Here is a 19,144-nt window from a genome sequence, read left to right on the forward strand (position 1 = left end):
TTAGAGGGCTATTCTATTCATGTGACACATATTTCTGAGTCCTTATGTTTTGGTTTGAGATGGGGCCTTACTATGTAGCCTGGCTGGCCTGGTACTGGGTTTGTAGACAAAGTTGGGTCCAATCTTTCAGCAATTCTTCCTCTGCCTCTCAAGTGCAGGGATTACAGGCTTGTATCACCATGACCTGCTTTATTTCATTTTTTGCTTTTTTTTTTTTTGTTCTTTTCTCATTTTGTTTTGTCTCACACTGAAACCCAAGCAAGCAGTGAATATGCAACAATCAGTCCAGCTTCCTGAATGCTGAGGTTACACGAGTGAAATGCTAGCTCCTTATTACCGGTTTAGGTACAGAAAATAAGAACAAGTGATTGGAGCTCCGAGGAGCAGAACATTTGTGACTGAGGATGATGGGAGAAAAACAACACGTAGGCAAACAAATGAACAAGAACGTCAGCTTAGCCCACATCTCTTGATTGAACAGAAGTCCAATCAGTACTCAGTGATGTTAAAACACCCAACCCACCCTGTACAAGTTTAATGATCATCTTCCATAAAGAAGCTTGGGGAGCTCATTCTCTGGGATAGACCGAAAGGGGTGTTCGCGTTGCGCTAGGCGCCGGAGCCCGGGTTAGGTCAGCCCATCGGCCTCACGCGGCTTCGGCTCGGAAGCGCGAGGGCTCAGGCAGAGGCTTGGGCGAGAGGCCGCACACCGGCCCCGGAACCCTTCGGGCCCACGGCCTGCGCGCGCCGGCGGCGGTTGCGGCCCCGCGTCGGGAGGACTTCCGGCGTGTGCCGGGGTGGCCGGATGACGTGGCTGAGTCAGAGGAAGAGGCTCGGAGGCCGGGGGGCGGGGGTGGCACGGAGCGGGCGGTGACGGCGGCGGAGGCAGCGGCTGGGCCCGGGCCCCGTGCGTCTGTCCGCGCCCGGTGGATGTGAATCGGCGGCGGCGGCGGCGGAGGAGTCGGTGGGCCGGCGCCCGGCCTGTGGGAGCGCGGAGGATGAGGCCGCTGCCGGGCGCTCCTGGCGTGGCGGCGGCCGCGGCGTTGTTGCTGCTGCTGCTGCCCCGGGCTCGGTCTGACGAGCACGAACACACGGTGAGGCGAAGCGAGCCGCGCGGCCGCCCCCGATCCGCTCCCCCGCTTGCAGCCCCGCCAGGCCCAGCGCGGCCTGGAGGCCCGGTGCAGCCCTTTAGCCGGCCGAGTGCTCCTTCCGGTCGGGCATGGCGGGGCCGGATCCGCGGGAGCTGGGAGGAGGAGGCATTTTCGAGCACCCCCGGCGGCCTGGGCCTTGCTCCTCGGCTCCGCCTCTCGGGGCTGGGACCCGGGGGGTCGCCCAGTCGCGGGCTCTGGAACCGGGGAAACTGGATGCTGTGGGACACAGCACGGCGGAAGATGGGTGCACCGTGGTCACCAGGCGCTTGCCAACCAGGAAATACCCATCGTTTCACGGCCCGCTCCGGCCTTTTCCCATCCTTCTCTCTCCCGTCCGAACCGGATTCAAATCCTGGGGTGGGGGGGACAGCTTTAGTGAATCGGAGGCGTGAACGGTTTACGCGTGGACACGTCTTCACTCCGCACGCACTAGGTCCTCAGGCCTTTCCTGTAACTTTGTCGGCGCTCGGCGAGTCCCCAGAGGACATCCGGGTGGTCGGTCTCTCTAACTGGGGCAGCTCTGACCCTAGGGGCCCTTGAGTCACCCAGCCCTCAGGCCACACCCCCACTCACTTTTGCATTTGGTCTGAAGTTGATTGGCGGTTTATTTAATTGTATTTTCACATCAAAGCTTGGATTTAATGACTTTCACCTAGAGCTGTAACGCTACGTCCTCCCCCCCCCCCCCATGGTAGACTCCGGGAAGGCTGCTTGGCGAATGATTGTTTTTATTGATAGGATTTTTGCCTGAGAAGTTGTGTATTTACTAAATCTGAAAGATATGGAGAATGTCCGGTTGTAACTGCTCGGTGACGAAGTGAGGACGTTCTCACTGCTCTACGGCCTGGGTTAGCTGACATCTTTTAGCCAGAACCTAATTGCGTGTATGTGTAAGTTTTTCTTCAGAGAAACACTGAACTGGTAGCATGTTTTTCTGCGACACTCGTGATTCTTTAAGATAATTTTGTTCAGGTTTTAAGCAGTTAGGTGGACACTACCTTTTCTATCAGTTAACTTGTCTTAGATTTTATGAAAGGTAATATTTTTGTACAGTATATAGAGACCATGTACATATTGGAGTAATTTGATTTCTTTTAAATACCCGGCAAGTATCATTTTTTTTCAGTATTTTAGGTAGTATTTGATAATTTTTTAGTACTTCAGTTCCTATGTAAAATCCTGAACTTTAATAAGTTACAGTTCCACTAAATAGACATACAAATTTATATTCTACTTTTTAAATCTTATATTTTATATTGCTATGAAGAGGGAAGTCCTAGTTTATAATTTAATAAATTGTAAGTGTACAAAAAGTAGCATAATTTGCAAATTTAATATGTAAGTGGCAATGTCCATGAAAAACACTTTAAGTTGATTTTTGTTTTCTGTGACTGTGTTGCCGGCATGAATGTGTGCGCATTACGTATAGAGTCTAGAAGAGGGTGCCACATCCCCAGGAACTCGAGTTCCTGGTGGTTGGTTATAAGCCACCCAGTATGAATGCTGAGAACCAAACTTGAGAACTCTGCAAGAGCAACAAGTGCTCTGAACTGCTAATTGTCAGGGGAAGAATGCTGAGTGGGTGTTTAAAAAACACTTCTGGGATTAAATTATTAAACAACAGCTTTCAGAAGCTAAAACTTGCTCCTTAGAGCACGTTCTATTAAGACATCACAGATGTAATGCTAATACAACTTGGAATAGCATGTGCTTGGTCCTGTTGTAAGTGATCCCTATATATTGACTCACAGTAAGTGTGTATTGATAACCCTGTGAAGGCTGGAGAAGTAGCTTGTGGTGTGCTTTCCTAACACATGCAAAGCCCCAGTTGGAAATAACAGAACCCTCAAATAAATAACCATGGGAGGCATATGATGCACCCTTCTAACAGATGAGGAAACAGGTCTAGAGAGGTCATGTGTAGGAGGTTCCACCCCGTAGGGAGAGAGGCAGGATATGATTCCACACGTTCTACGAGTAAATAAGTCTTTTGAAAAAAACAAATTGTCTGTGTTTTTGTATGTATGTATGGTGTGTGTGTGTGTGTGTGAGTGTGTGTGCATATGTGGAGGTCAGAGGTTAGTGTTAAGTGTGTCCTCAGTTGCTTTCCACCTTTGTTTTTGAGAGGTTATCTCACTGGTCCTGAAGCTCACTCAGTAGGCTAGACTGACTAGCCAATAAGCCCCAGGAACCTCCTTTCTCCCTCCCAAGTGCTGGGATTGCAGGTGTGTACCACCTCCTGTGTTTTCTCATGTGGGTGAAAGAGAACTTTACCAACTGAGCCACCTTTCTAGGCCACATTAATGTCTTTAGTCTACCCAGGTAATGTACTCTGTAGCTCATTCTCTTTTAAACAATACCGTAAGACATGGAATAGAACATTTAGGTGCATGAAGAAAGGTCCAAGGTGAGGATGAACCTAGGTCCACACTGTGTTGTTAGAAATGTTTGTATTAGAATTAAGAAGGGATAGGGCTAGCTCCTGGGCACAGTGGGTGGTGTGAACAGTCACACAGGACTGTACTTCCTTGTTTCATTGCCCACTTACAAGTATCTTGAAATTACTTTTAAACAAAGGGTCTCCTCCCTCCCTCCCTCCCTCCCTCCCTCCCTCCCTCCCTCCCTCCCTCCCTCCCTCCCTCCCTCCCTCCCTTCCTCCCTTCCTCCCTTATTTCTTTCTTTGAGACAGGGTTTTTCTGTAGCTTTGGAGCCTGTCCTGGAACTCACTCTGTAGACCAGGCAGGCTGGCCTTGAACTCAGAGAGAGCCACTTGCCTCTGCCTTCCAAGTGCTGAAATTAAAGGTGCGTGCAACCACTGCACAGCACTCTTTCTTTTTTAAAGCTTTTTGATTATTTTTATTTGTAAAAATTTGTTATTTATGCATGCGCATGTATCAGAGTGTGTTTACATGTGTGTGTTTGCCCTTGGAGGCCATGGGAGGGTGTTGGATCCTTTGGAATTAGAGTTACAGGTGGTGGTGGGCCACACTCAGTGTGGGTGCTGGGAACCAAGCCATAGAAGAGTTAACTAGCTCTCTTAACTATTGAGCCATCTCTCCAGTTCTTTGTTGTTGCTTTTATAGGGAAGGAGTGTCAGTATTGGCCAAGCTGTTCATGATTTCAAGTGATTCTCCTGCCTTGGCTCTCTGAATAGCTGAGGCTACTAGCATGCATCATTATTCCTAGCTAGATAGTTTAATTTTTGTGATGGGTCCCCCAAATTAGTAGCTGGTTCTAAGAAGGAATGACTACTTATTGCTCTCCCCCAAAGTTCCCCTTTTCTCCCCTTTTTCTGTATCTGCTACTTAAGTAGGATTTAGTTTGCCATTTGATCCATGTAGTATTCTTTTGTTTTTAATGATTTTACATTCGTTTTTTTCCCTGTGGTTTGGGTGGGTGAGTGTATGTGCTACAGTGGGCATAGAGAGACCAGCAGACAACTTGTGGGGAATGGTTCTTTATTTCTACCACGTAGATTTGGAACTGACATTCAGATTATCAGGCTTAGCAGCAAGTACCTCTGCCCACTGAGCCACATTCCCATCCCCAGTAGTCTTTGTGTGATGATGTATCCAAAGTTGTTCTGATATTCCTAGAAAAATAATGGGAAGGAAATGTGCTGTTGACTTCTGGAGAATGTGCTACTTTTAGTTTTTAAAAGTTGGACTTGTAGATTATAGGACATACTGCTTGAAATTAAAACTAAAGAATGCTTCCACCCACTAAAGACAGCCTCTTATTACATGACTGAGGGGTCATCAAAAGGTCTCTTAAAGCCAGATGTGGTTGGACACACCTTTAATCCTAGCACTGGGAAACAGGCAGCTGGATCTCTTGTGAGTTTCAGACTAGCCAGGGCTACGTAGTGAGACCCCACCGTCCCCTTTAAAGGCTTTTAAAGTAAGTGAATGGGCTAAGGAAGATGGCTCAGTGGGTGAAAAGCACTTGGGGATTTTTATGGGTTCTGTTTCTCAATGTGATCACAATGTTGTGTTTTGTCATTGTGTCCTTCACACCTGCTACATACACACTGTGACTGTGCTCAGTCGTAGGAATACTTAGCGAGTGTCTACTGAATGACTTGAATAATTAAGTACCTACTAGGGACAAAGATACTCTGCTGGAAGCATGAAGCTCACTTAAGGCACAGTGAACAAAACCAGACCATTCCTCATGTTAGCTCGTAGTAGTCGTCATGCATCTTTAGGTTCCCTCCTGGAACCCCATTTCTTTGTAGTCCTTTGTAGTTGTAGTTTCAGTGCTTCTGATTAGGGGAGGACCCCACCTGTGCCTAGGATGGCTCTGCTGAAAACATTTTATATTGTACCACTGAATGATATGGGAAAAGGTTTTAAGGAAGACTTAATTTGTATATTTTGTGTATGGGTGTTTGACTTGTATGTAAACAAAAGGTACCATGTGCATGCAGTGCCCATGGAGGCCAGAAGAGGGCATCAGAGCCTCTAGAACAGGAACTAGAGCTGGTTGTGAGCTGCTTTATGGGTGCTGAGAACTGAACCTGAAGCCTCTTCAAGAGCAGCAAGTGCTCTTAACCACTGGCCCCCGAAGTAGGATTTGTATGCTTGGCAAATCAGCCTTTGTCTTCGTCTCTGTCAGAAGGAACATTAGGACAGTGTTTGAAGATTTACCTTCGGAGTTTGTGAGTGTGCTGATGCAGATTTGGTTTGTAGGACATGCTACCCTTGGTCCTGCTTGGGGCCATACTTAATGATAGACTGAATGTTTAGGTGCAGAGCTCTTTTAAGAAAAAGTGGTTATCTCAACCTATGATTCAAAACTGCATTTCCAATTTATTTGCATTAGCATCCTTACGTGTGGTTTTAAATAACTGAAAAGCGTTTGAAACTAATTTCTGAAGTACTAGCAGAGATGGATTTTGCTTTTTTTTTTTTTTTTTGGTAAAAACATTTTTAAATCAACATGTTTCTTTCCTGTAAAATGAAAGGCAGCATTTGCCTTATTCTGAGCTCTTGATACTTAGTGGGCAGCATAATTTCTGATTTCTTTATTCATGTTTTATAAAGAGGTCAGCAACACTTTCAGTGTTCCTCCTGGGGGGGGGATTGATGACATCTGTCAGGGAAGAAAGTTTTGGGGTTCGCATCTCGAACATAAGCAGAATAATCAGGACCCAACACTATGAGTGCTTGAGAAGACGGGTTTGACTTTGGAGAATAGAGTGCAAGTAGTATCTGAAGCTTTTTCCTTTCGGGTAGATTGATGTCTCAAATGAAGAGTTTGGCATTGAATGCTGTACACTGTTGTTGCTCTGTACAGTTATACTTTCTTTTATTTATTTCTCTTTGGTTAATAAAGCTGCCTAGAAGTCAGCAAAAGTTTAGTCCTAAGTTGTAAACTTGGTACTAATAATTATATAAGCTTGAACAACTTTAGGAGACAAAGCCTTGCTAGGTAGCCAAGGCTGACCTAGAATTTGCTTTGGAGCCTGATGTGACATCAAATTTTCCTCTTTTCTACCTCAGCCTTCCAAAGGATGTGATTTACTGGTGTGTCTTACCACTCTTGGCTTGGACAAATTGTGTAAAGTCTCTCTTGTTTTTGTTTTGAATGTGTAAAATAGGCGAAGTAATATGGCCCATCTCACAGAGTTTTGAGAAGATTCCATGTTTACATAAAGACTTTATTTAGAACTGTGCCTAGCTCATGCATGCATTAGAAAACGGCAGCTAGTGTGGTGCTATTACAGAAGCTGATTAGCTCATGCCGTGCTAGGGATGGCTGGTTAAGGCCTTACCCGAGGAATTGAGAAAGAAGCCTTCAGTGCTTCTGAAGGGCAAGTAGAATTTGACTAGCTGGGGAAAAGCTGGGCATGGTGAATTGCAGGGAGAGGGAGGAAAAAGGTCAGGTACAAAAGGAAAGGAGGACTGTGTCCTTGGGCAGTGCATAGTGCTTCAGTGAGAGTCTTCTCAAGGCCGGAGTGACCAGGTGAAGACTGTAGAAGCTGGGTTCTCCTCTCTTGTGGTCGCTTCCTCCAGAGGCTTCAGATGGAAGGAATTGCTGCTGTGCTAGCAGCTTCTGCTATGCTTCCTTGACAGTCCGTCCCCCAGGTACATTTTAATACCCTGTTTCTCAGTGCCGTTGCCCAGTGTAGTTTTTCTAAGCAAAGTATTTTAAGTGTGTGCTTAGACTTCTTGGGATGTTTTGGGAAGGAACTAGACCAGCCTTTACCATAGGTTTCGAACAGGTAGATTAATGAAAGAAAAGCCTTCTTACAGACTTGGGGAGCTTAGAGAATTTGTCTGCAGCTTGAGGGGAGAAAAGGCTTCCCCATCTCCTAATAAGGCTCTTTAAAATCTTCCTTTCGGTTCTTTGAGCTTCAAGATACCTTTAAACATGTTTTTTTCCTCTGAAGATGAAACTCCAGTTTTACTAAGAGAGAGTCTCACTATGTAGCTTAGACTAGCTTCAAACTCATAACCTTCCTGCCACAGCTTCCTGAGCGTGTGATTAGTATGTGCCACTATGCTCAGTGAAAATGAGTTCTTGACCTTGTCTTGGGACCTCTTACTTTCAGGGTCAATAAAATCTGGAATGAAGTAATAAACATTTTCCATTCATTGTATTTGACTGCATAAAAGGAGCCCTGGAAAAGAAATGAAGCCTTGTTTGTGCCTTAGCGCTCACCTGCAACTCCAGTGTTTCTGATTACTCCCTGAGTCCTGTTCCCGAGGCTTAGACTGCAGTGAGACACTTGTTGCAGTTCTTGCAGTTCACCTGCAACTTTGTGTTTCTGGCTGCTACCTTAGGCCTCTTCCTAGAGAGCATCTTAGACCCGAGAGTGTGCACGGTTTTTTGTTCTAGTTCTTGACTCATGCAGCACAACTTTAGCAGCCTGTCAAGGCTTCACAGATGTTCAGAATGACTAACTTCATTTCAGAATGTGGGTTTAATCTACATTGTAACCCTTAAACTGTTTCAGGGTATATAAAGTAAATGACTGTCTTACTTTAAAGAAATAATTATGTTCAAATTTTTTTATTTCTAAAGAATATGTATATTGAGTTTTATCTCAAAGGTACTTTCTAGAGTTGCATATAATACTTCTACAGACTTAGCAGAATCCAGGGCCAGGTTCTCTTTAGTGGGCACTTCTGTACAATGTTCCATTTGCAAGTGTTGCTCCCTCTTATTTTATTTTATTTTATTTTATTTGGATTTTCGAGACAGGGTTTCTCCGTAGCTTTTTGGTTCCTATCCTGGAACTAGCTCTTGTAGACCAGGCTGGCCTCAAACTCACAGAGATCCGCCTGCCTCTGCCTCCCGAGTGCTGGGATTAAAGGCGTGCGCCACCACCGCCTGACTTCCCTCTTCTTTTATCTCTGAATGAATGCTGTTGTAGTTAGTGCATGCTTCAGACTGACTAAATTGCCAGTGAACTCAACATTCACCTTTTCTTCAGTGTTTACCAGTGGTATTAAATACTTTTGTACATTGTAGCACTTTGCCTTGGTGAATAGGTTTTGATTCTTGGAACTGTGATCACAGAGAAGTGGTTGTTGATCTGTTTGGAGAATTCTGAGGATATGCAAGTAGAAAGGAGTACTTTGATTAGTGCTGCGTGGTTGTGCACTTTGGGAGAACAAATGACGTACATACAGATTCGTCAGTCCTGCCCCCAAATAAAAGGAGTAGTTATGGATGGAGGTCTATGGAGACGTCAGGACTCAGACCCTGGATTCTTTACATCACGAGTGGAGATTAGCTGTAGCAGTTTTCTAAACTTACCTGAAGCAGCTTATGGTTTTCTGTATTCCTTTTCACCCTGATCTTTTTCTGCTAAAGCGGTATTAATTGTTCCTTTATTGTTGCTACAATAGTTCTCTGTAATCAGAACCTTTTCCTCCATTGTTAGTCATTTATTTGTATAGCTTTGTGTGGATTGGGAACTTGGAGGGAAGAATATTCTTTATTTTTGAGACAGGATATGGCTGTGTAGCTCTTTGTGGTCTGGAATGCACTACATAGACCAGGCTGGTCTGAAACTGAGAGTCTCCTGTCTCTGCCTCCCAATGCTGGAATTAATGTGTCATCATGCCTGGATGATAAAGCATCTTTTTATTGTTCCTGTATCTTAATATCTAACTTAGGACTTGCCGTGTGCTACCCGAGTCTTTGGACAGTAAGGTAGTTTTTGTTTCTTTGATGATTTGAATGATGTCTTGCATGGACAGTGAGGCATTCAGTATGATTAGGGTGGTAGTGGTATGAGCATAAAGGAAGAAGCAGGCTTTTGGAGTAAGAGTCGATTAGTGGCTAGGGGTTTTCTGGAAGACAAAGAACCTTGGGTTTGAATCTCTATGGCTAGAGAATTGTATCATTAGGAAAACAGAGTTGAAACTGGTAGATTTGAGTAGGGTGAATTTGTTTGTAAACATGGTAGATTTTGGGTGGTGGTGGCACACACCTCTAATCCCAGCACTCAGAAGGCAGAGGCAGGTGGATCTCTGTGAGTTTCAGGCCAGCCAGGTCTACAGAGCTAGTTTGAGGACAGCCAGGGCTACACAGAGAGACCATGTATCAAAAAAGAAAAAAAAAATAGATTTTTGTTGAAAGTGTTTATTGTTGAGTTTTCAGTGGGAGAACTAGAACTAGAAATTCCTGTCGTTGCTAGTTGTGTATCTTCCTGTTACATGACCCGTTCCCTCTAAGAGATTAGTAGCGTGGGGGACATATTCTGTTGAAAGCAGAATCCTCAGTGGCCAACACGCTTGTTGGCACATTCTAGGTACTTCATAAATACTATTCCATTGGATTAACTTTTATACTGTTAGTTAATCTGAGAGTGTCTGAGCACTTGCTAATCTTGTACAGAGCCAGACTTCAGACTTCAGTTCCTAGCACCTGTATAGAGCACATCACAACTTCTTATACCTCCAGTTACGGGTAGATCTGATACCTCTTGCCTCCAAGGGTGTACACACAGGAACACACACATACACACAAACACATGCACAAAATTTAAAAATAAATATTTTTTAAAAAGAAATCTGATAGTGTCTAGTTAATATTGCAATGAATTTTAAATTTTAGAGATTTTAAGAAATCTTTGGCATATCCAACTGCTGGGCCATTAAAAAGATAAAGTTGGCTGTCTCAGGCCTGTATGTGGCTATGTGTAATATTCACTGATGGTTAGAGGTATAATTATTATTGAAATACATGCAAGGTCTTTCTTGACAGGTGGGATTGGCTTTGCATGTTCTTGTGTTGGTTTCAGTGTTGCTTTTTCTGTTTGTCTCTTGTGTAGGTCTTTGATCAGTATCTGCGAGAAAGACTAAGGGAGGGAAGGTTGTGTTTGTGCTGACATTAGTGTGTGTGTGTGTGGGGGGGGGGGGTCATGAGGTTCTCGATAAACTGTTGGTTTTGTTTCTTCCTTCCTTGTTCAGGTTACCCTGTCAAATTATGTTGTTTTGGAGCTTACCATTACTTAATAGTTATAAACCTACTGTTACAAGCTGTTGGACTTTTAAAAATTATTTTCTTTTGTAAAACAAAGTTTGGAGAAAATGGATCCTGAGACCACAATTAGGACACAATTTTAAGAGCCATGAAACTTGATTTTGAAAGTGTGGGCATTGGTACTCAGATTAAGTTTCTACTGTTTCGTCGTTTTAGAATCTTGAATGTAGACAATGCACTTAATTGAATTAGACATTTTAAAAGTACATGTCTTGTTTTTCTTCTTACAGTATCAAGATAAAGAAGAAGTTGTTTTATGGATGAATACTGTTGGGCCCTACCACAATCGCCAAGAAACCTATAAATACTTTTCACTTCCATTCTGTGTAGGGTCAAAAAAAAGTATCAGTCATTACCATGAAACTTTGGGAGAAGCGCTTCAAGGAGTTGAATTAGAATTTAGTGGCCTGGATATTAAATTTAAAGGTAAGTCAACATTAATAGTCCTTGATGACATTGGGGCCAGGAATTTTATTTTATGGGTTGTATATTATAGGATGTTTAGCGAAGTAAATTGTTCCTAAAATGTTTCTCTATTTTTCTGAAACGTACTTTTCCAGCAAAACCCTTAGTTATATACATGTATGGCCAAGGAAGGCCTTCACAAAATTCCTAAGAAAGTAATTTTTGGAGTTGTGGGATCTCCAAAGGGATATGTGGTTCTGAGGAATTTGTGTAAAACTGCAGATTTAACTTGTATAGTATACTCAGAATGTATTCCTTATTGTTATATTAATTATTCTCTTAGCATATATTTAAGATTTAAGTCAGACTCTGTTAAACTTGAGGGGAAGTCTATTGGCGCTGTCTGTGAGACTGTTTACTCTTAGTGTGTTCCTCTGTGGAGTTTGTCAGAGTACTCCTTACACAGATGTTGCTTCCTCACAGGCCTTGATTTCTTGCACAGGCATTAGTTCTCTGCACAGACGTTGTGGCTAAAGCATCTCTGAGAAGTTGGAGTTCTGCAGGATCTTTGATTAAGGGTCTTGATTTTTAATAGAATGTGGGCTTTGTACTCAGGAGCTTTGTTTGCAGCCTCATTTCTTTTACTGTATCAATTGTAGTAAAATTGTTTTTGCTCCAATTTTGACTTCTGATATTTTTAGTGCATTGGGAGATGGCTTTGAAATGAGGTAATGAAGATAATGTTACTTTGGTTTGTTAAATTATGTTCTTATTTATCAGATTTTTCTGTTACTGTTTTGAAAATGAGTGTAAATTTTATACCTACCCTTGGGACTTAATTATAAAATTGAGTTGTAAATTTAAACCACAGTGGTGTGTCCTATAATTTTATGAGTGTTGGAAACATACCCTGAGGCATATGTGTTAATTTAATAAGGTAATTGAAATATTTAATCACAAATAGGAAGAAACTAAAGTGGAACATGTGATCTTTGAGAACCTCAGTACTATATCCACCCAGCTTCTCTTTTTCCATATTCGGTAGACATGTCTCATTTAATAGAGAGGAGCCAGTGAGAGAGTAAACCCACAAGTCCTGCTTGGGTGCAGTGATTTCATCAGATTTGAAAACCTTATGCTTTTTGTGCCTGAAGAAATATTTCTTCAGCAGTCTTAACCTTCCTTTCTTCTTAACCTTCCAATTGCTTGAGTCTGAGATGGAGATAAATAGTCAGAGGCCATTTTCATGGGCTTGAAAGTGAGGTTTGTTTTCTTTTCAGATTAAGCTAAACACTTGAGGCATGAAAGAACTACCAGTTATTACTCCCTGAAAGGTAGCAGTTCTTGGGGTCTAGTCAACTCTATACCTTCAGCTGAATACTGCCAGAACAGGTACTAACTGGGGTAGTCCAGATAAAGCAGCTACTAGGAATTGATTTATTTTTCTGCTACTGTATTTTTTTTTTTTTTTGTTCATGGATAGAGATGATCATTCTTTGAAAGTGTTCCCGATTGTTACTTAAATTTTATGAACTTTTGAAGGTAGAGTGTACTTTTGGAGACCCAGATGTGGACAGTCTGTTCATGACATATCACACATACTAATAGTGCTCTAGAAAGCAGAACCAGTACTGTCTCAGTGTGAACAGTTTGCTTGTTTTTTGAGTGTTTTCAGATAGGGAGTCATGAAATTCAGACTGGCTGCAAACTTGCTATGGAGCTGAGGCAGGCCTTGAGTTTCCACCTCCTGAGTGCTGGGATTACACTATTACCATTATATCTAGCTACTATTTGTTTTTAGTCTTTCATATCAAGCATTTGACTTTTAATGATTCTTCTGAAGACATATTCATAGGAAATAAAAATTTAAAAATAACACATATGTACCACATACTTATGCATATAAACAGAAACTCACATGCATACATGTAAGCATATATATACAGAAACAGTTTTTTTTTTTTTTTTTTTTTTTAAACCTAGAAGATATCAGGATAACTGGATTGGTACCATTTTGTAGCGTTGAAGATCACTAGAGAGATTATGTTAAGGAACTAACCATAGTCTGGAGTCTGGGTTGTGTAGGATGCCTCTCACTTCAAATTTTATGCACAGCTTTCTTTTTTTTTAATATGCTAGTGCTAGAAAAAAATGCTAATTGAGACCATTTGGAGAAAACGCATTAACTGTACAAGGACAGATCTATATTAGGCATCCTTGCGCCAGGCCTGGTTTTATTACTTTCTAATTATGGGTACTATCTCTTAGAACATTGCAGTTATGGAGTGGAAAGAACTTGTGTTTTAGAGTCAGACATGGTACAGCTCAGCTCTGCCTGTGCCTACTTGTGTGGTTGTAGGCAGATAATTCAGTCTCTTTGATCTTTTACAGTTCTTGTCTGGGAAGCATGGGGAATATTATAACCTGATAGAATTATTGTTAGATTAAGTGAAATAATGTACTTTTTAAAAGTATTGGTATATAGTTTATGTTTGAGAAATGGTAATTGCTGTGCTTACTAATATATATAGTATGGATCTGAATTCTACTTGTTTATGTATTAGCAATTATGAAAGTTAGTTTGCCGATTGTAGAATTTTATACATTCCCAAACTACTGTACTCTCCTGCAGTTCTATTAGGCTAGTGCATTCTTGCACACCTTAGCTGCTAAGACTGAGTAAGCTCTTAATAAATTGTCTAGCACCTGGACAGTGTGTACTTACTTTTATGATAATAGATTCCTTTTGATTATTAGATGATCTGAGATTGTAATTCTTATGTTTGTTTTGTCCCCTCCCTCCCTCCCTCCCTCCCTCCCTCCCTCCCTCCCTCCCTCCCTCCCTCCCTCCCTCCGTCCCTCCCTCCGTCCCTCCCTCTCCCCCTTCCCCCTTCCCCCTTCTCTCTCTCTCTCTCTCTCTCTCTCTCTCTCTCTCTCTCTCTCTGTGTATAAAATTGTTACTATGTGGCCCAGGCTAGCCTAAGCCTAGAGCTTATTGTATATCCCTTGCTGGCCTTTGCTGAGATTAGCTTTGAACTTACGATCCTCTGCCTTAGTCTCCCAAGTGCTGAGGTTACAGGAGTGAGCCATCATGCCCAGCTGGGATAGTATTCTTAACTAGGACAGGTTACTGCCCAGCATCTTTTCCTATTATTTGAGAATCCAATGGTATAATAAAGGACATTAATAGTTGAAAAATAGTGACTTCTAGGGATTCTTCCTTTTCACATGCTATATTAGTTTTCTTTTAAATTATTTCAGTAGCAGTGGAAACAGCAGAAGTTAGGGACTGAAAACAGGGTGAGGGATTGTCTTCAGTAAAAACCTTCCAATTGAAGAAGCAAACCTGCTACTCCAAGTTCCTTCCCCATCGTTTGGCAGTCAGGACTATTCCACCCAGACAGATATTCAACTAGAAATGTTGCCTTTGGGAATGAGAACAGCCAAGCTGGAGAATCACTTAACTTTAAGTACATAAGGCTTTAAACAGCACTGACATTTCTCCGTATCTGCAGAACTCTAAATTTACCAAATCACTCAAGGTAAAAAGAAGTACAAAATGTCATCTGTATATTAGGTTAGGATATTTAAAGAAGAAATAATTTAAAAGAAAACTAACGCTCAGTCCTTATATAGTGCTTATTACATGTCAGTATCTTGAGTATTTTTAACTCAATAAGTTATATGTAATTATTTTTATTCTCCCTTTTTTCTTATAACATCTCATGAATTTATTCTTTTTTTTTTTTTTTTTTTAAAAAGATTTATTTATTTATTATGTATACAACATTCCTTCCATGTGTGCCTGCAGGCCAGAAGAGGGCACCAGATCTTATTATAGATGGCTGTGAGCCACCATGTGGTTGCTGGGAATTGAACTCAGGACTTCTGGAAGAGCAGACAGTGCTCTTAACCGCTGAGCCATCTCTCCAGCCCCCATGAATTTATTCTTATATTGTTATTTTTCAAATGCGGCTACATACTACTCTGTAATAGGTATGCAGTTTCCCCCGCTCTAGTTACAAAGTGATCTGATCCCTCCCTTTCTTTCACTTTTTTTATTTAGTGTCAGGGATTGAACTGAGGAGAGGATATCATGAATATTAAGCAAATACTCTTGCACTGAGCTACATTTCTAGCCCTTGTTTTAAAAACTTTTTATTTTGAGACACAGCCTTGCTAAATTACATGGCCTGCTTTTGAGCTTACTCTGTAGCCCTGGCTGACTTTGAATTTGCAATCTTTCTGTGTTAACTTCCAAATTGCTAGAATTACAGGGTCATACCACTAAGCCCAGTTGGTATTTCGTGATACCTATTACCAAGCAGCCATTTAACAAATGGCATGTTTTATGCTGCCAGTCAGGTTGCTCAGTTAATCTCTACTTTTTATTTAGTTTTAAAGTTAACTGTGCATATACCAGTATTTCCAGTCCATGCTTTTTTTTTTTTAAATAATATATGTGGCAGTTATTGAGTATGTAATTGCATTCCAGACAGTGTTGGGCTGTGAATGTAGAGTTTAAGCAGACGTCTGGCTTCAGGGATCCATCCCTGGGCACTCTGAAATTGTGCACTGAATTTTGTGTGAATCTACATTTGCAGGGTAGGGTGGGGGTGGGTTTGTGGCAGGGGAAACAACACATGATATTCTCAAGAATGTGAGGGAAAATACTTAAGAATACTGTGAATACATTCACACTCCAGCCTGCAAAGGAGCCAGCACAGTTGTTTTCAGTTTCACAATTGAGGGACTGTGAGGGTCACAGAGGTTAAACCATTTGTTTCTGTTCAGGTAGCTAGTGAGTAGTGGAACTCAAACCAGAACTCAGGACTTTACCCATGTCTCTTTGTACATATGGTGATTTCATGATAACTTTGCTAAGTGCTATTGTATTTGAGGTAAGAGTCTACTTTTCCATTTTAGTAATGCCATCAAAAGAGAAGGTTTTAAGTATGGTGGCATGGTACATTCTTAGAGAACTCAGTATTTGCAGTGTTATTTTCTGGACTTTTATTGGGCACACAATGGCACTTGGGTTCTGGGATCTACTTAGTGTGGTGATCTCTTTGAAAAGTAAGTACCAACATTTGCTAACTTATGGCTTTTTGTCCCCTCAAGATTTTTACATTGCTAAAATCTCAGTTGCATTTTCTTTAGAATTTGAAGGGAGGTGTGCTCTGTTGTCATTTTCAACCAGTGATTCATGGTGAGAGACTTTTTAGGCTATTTTTTCAGTTAATGCAGAAGGTGGATGGTGATTTGACATCTTTGTACACATTGTCGTCAAAGTAGTTCCTGCTGAGAGAAGAATGCTATTATGGTCGGGCGATCAGGCTGCTGAGTTATTTGTGATGTTTATATTTGCCTTCATGTCTGAAAGAGGAGTTTCATTAAAATGACCCACCAGTGTCCATTTTGCAGTGCCACAATAAATTGGTGATAAAACTAGGAACCTCAGCCAAAGGGGCAGTCTGGGTGTGAGAAGTCAGACTACTCTGTGGAGGAGAAAGTGTGGGATGTAAAGGTTTTAGAATGGCCTGCCTGCTAGCATTAGTGTGAGCCCCAGGTTCCATAGGCCAGAGAGTACATGTTTGCAGGGACTGCAGGTTCTTAAGTCATGTAGAGTGAAGGGGAAGAGGACGGTATATCAATTAGGAAACTGTTGAGTTGGAGTTAAACTGTGGGGAATCCATTATGCAGGTGAATAAATGCATACTGAGTATCACAGCATTTTCTATTTAAAACTACCACATTGATAATGACCATTTAAACAGTCCCTTTTTGTAACAGTGGGCATACAATGGCTTTGCAGGATCACTGTGAGTCTTTCACAGCCACTACAGCAATTCTTTGCCCTCCAAATCTGGACTCTTTGGTCCCATCTGTCCCTTCTGAGCTGTTGTTGCCCTTGCCCTTTGTACATTATTGCACACTATAGAGGTCTCTTTGGGGTACCGCCTGCTGACAGTTCTAGATTTTGCTGTAGAAACTCTTTAGAGCAATTTATTTCCTAACTCTTAATTGTTCAGCATTAGATATTACCATTATGAAAATCCTAAATTCCTTGTTGCCTAAAAGGGAATGAGGTAGAAAGAAAATGTGTGTACAAGTCCTGGGCCGCATTAGTTTCTTCTGCATGGAGGGGAAGAGTAGCTGGGTCTTCCCGGTCCTCTTCCTTGGGACAGGGTGTGCTTTGTCATTTTGATGGACCACTCTGGGCTAATAATCTCTTAATGAGGGGAAGCTGTTTTCTCAGACATGCTTTGGAATATAAAATTGTAATTTAGATCACTAGTTCTTAAGAAAATAATGTACAGATAACCATTAAATTCATCATTCATCTATAATCTTTAAGAAACATTAATTAATATTTAAGAATTTTCATGTTTTTGTGGGGAATTTGTATTTCAGATTCTCAATTACCAGTATGATAGTGTAAGAAAATTTATTCTTTTTTGGTTCTTGTTAAGATTGATTTATATTGTTCTAATTGCTTAAGTAATATATCAAAAGTTTAATCTTTTTGATTGACATCTAATTTTTTTTAAACAAGCACATTTTTGAAACATTAGAAATTAAAGACCGTCTGAACACAATTGTGAAAATACCATTTTTGCAAGCAATCAGGGATGGGAATGTCTTATCTTTAGGGGATTTTTGAGTGATTTATAAGTAGAAATGCCTATCAGATAGAGGCTAGCCTTGTGATCTTAGTAATTGTGAAGGGTTATTAGGAGTCCTCATGACCTCTGTGACCACTGATGACTTGGGGTTCTGTGCTGTTGGAATAAATTCTGGGTGACCTTAAGCTACACTGTTATCTCTGCTTAGGCTCATATCCTTAAGCTTTCCCACACAGTAGATTAAGATTTCCTTATGTGTCTTAAGCTTTTTTGTTCTTTGTTTTTATAACAGCTTCTTTATTTTAAAGTGACTTTGTTATTATTCTTGTATAATTTTCTTTACATGAGGGTTTTCTTTGTGTAAGGCAATCTTTGAAAATAAAGATGATCAAAATCTTTCATTTTAAGGTAACGGAAGATATAAAAAAAATACTTTCTCAGCTCCCATATGCTTCTCACCAGACTATTGGGGAAAGACATTAGCTTAAGCAAATGCTGACTTTTCTTCTTGTGCTGTATTTCCTGTAACTATTGGCAAGCCAGTAGGTTAATTTGTAGTTTTTACTTTGCAGATGATGTGATGCCAGGTACTTACTGTGAAATTGACTTAGATAAAGAGAAGAGGGATGCATTTGTGTATGCTATCAAGAATCACTATTGGTACCAGATGTACATAGATGACTTACCAATATGGGGTAAGTACTCTCTGTTACAAACTAGGACTTCATATAACCAGTGTGGTAAGGTGCCTGTCTTCCAGATCATGATGGAAATGTTCTTCTACTCTTTGCCCCAGAATAGTCTTTAATGATTCCTCCTGCTGGAGGCATTCTGATGCTGCCAGACCTTATAGAAAACTCTCATGATAAAAGGTCTGTACAGTGAAACTTTTCAGACTGTAGGAATTCACAGATTCTTGGAACATTGGAAATTTCCTTTTCCCCTAGTTTCTTCACAGCTTATTTTCTCTTAAATATATCAAGAGGGACTGAATAGGATTTTAAAAATTGACCTCTTGGGGGCTGGAGAGATGGCTCAGAGGTTAAGAGCATTACCTATTCTTCCAAAGGTCCTGAGTTCAATTCCCAGCAACCACATGGTGGCTCACAACCATCTGTAATGCCCTCTTCTGGCCTGCAGGCATATACACAGACAGAATATTGTATACATAATAAATAAATATTAAAAAAATTACCTCTTTATGTGACACTGTAGTATGTTTTTAGGGGCATGATAATTTCTTGAGTGTTTTATTTTACTGGTTCCTTTGTCATTTTCCAAAACATTCAATATTAAAGAATTATTCTTGTTTAGCTCTTGCTTGTCCATAATGTTGGGGAAGAAACATAATATGATTAATACAAACTTAGGCATAGTCCAAAAGTAACTTAAATAATTAAATTATTTGAGATCCAAGGAATACCATAGGCAATTACCATAGGCAACATGTTTGATTGCAAA

The 19,144-nt window shown here is 41.2% G+C and overlaps 1 protein-coding gene across 1 annotated transcript in view; it reads left to right on the forward strand.

Annotated features, from left to right (window-relative positions):
• Window positions 1-791: 791 nt before the first annotated feature.
• Window positions 792-19,144, forward strand: part of Tm9sf3 (transmembrane 9 superfamily member 3) — a 51,007-nt gene continuing 32,654 nt past the window's right edge. Inside the window, exons 1-3 of the mRNA XM_057778154.1 lie at window positions 792-1,094; window positions 10,883-11,078; window positions 18,256-18,378. Coding sequence (XP_057634137.1) covers window positions 999-1,094; window positions 10,883-11,078; window positions 18,256-18,378 — 415 coding nt within the window. The 5' untranslated portion in view covers window positions 792-998. The remainder of the gene's footprint in view (window positions 1,095-10,882; window positions 11,079-18,255; window positions 18,379-19,144) is intronic.

This window comes from Chionomys nivalis, chromosome 8 (assembly GCF_950005125.1).
Source record: "Chionomys nivalis chromosome 8, mChiNiv1.1, whole genome shotgun sequence".
NCBI classification, from domain to species: domain Eukaryota; kingdom Metazoa; phylum Chordata; class Mammalia; order Rodentia; family Cricetidae; genus Chionomys; species Chionomys nivalis.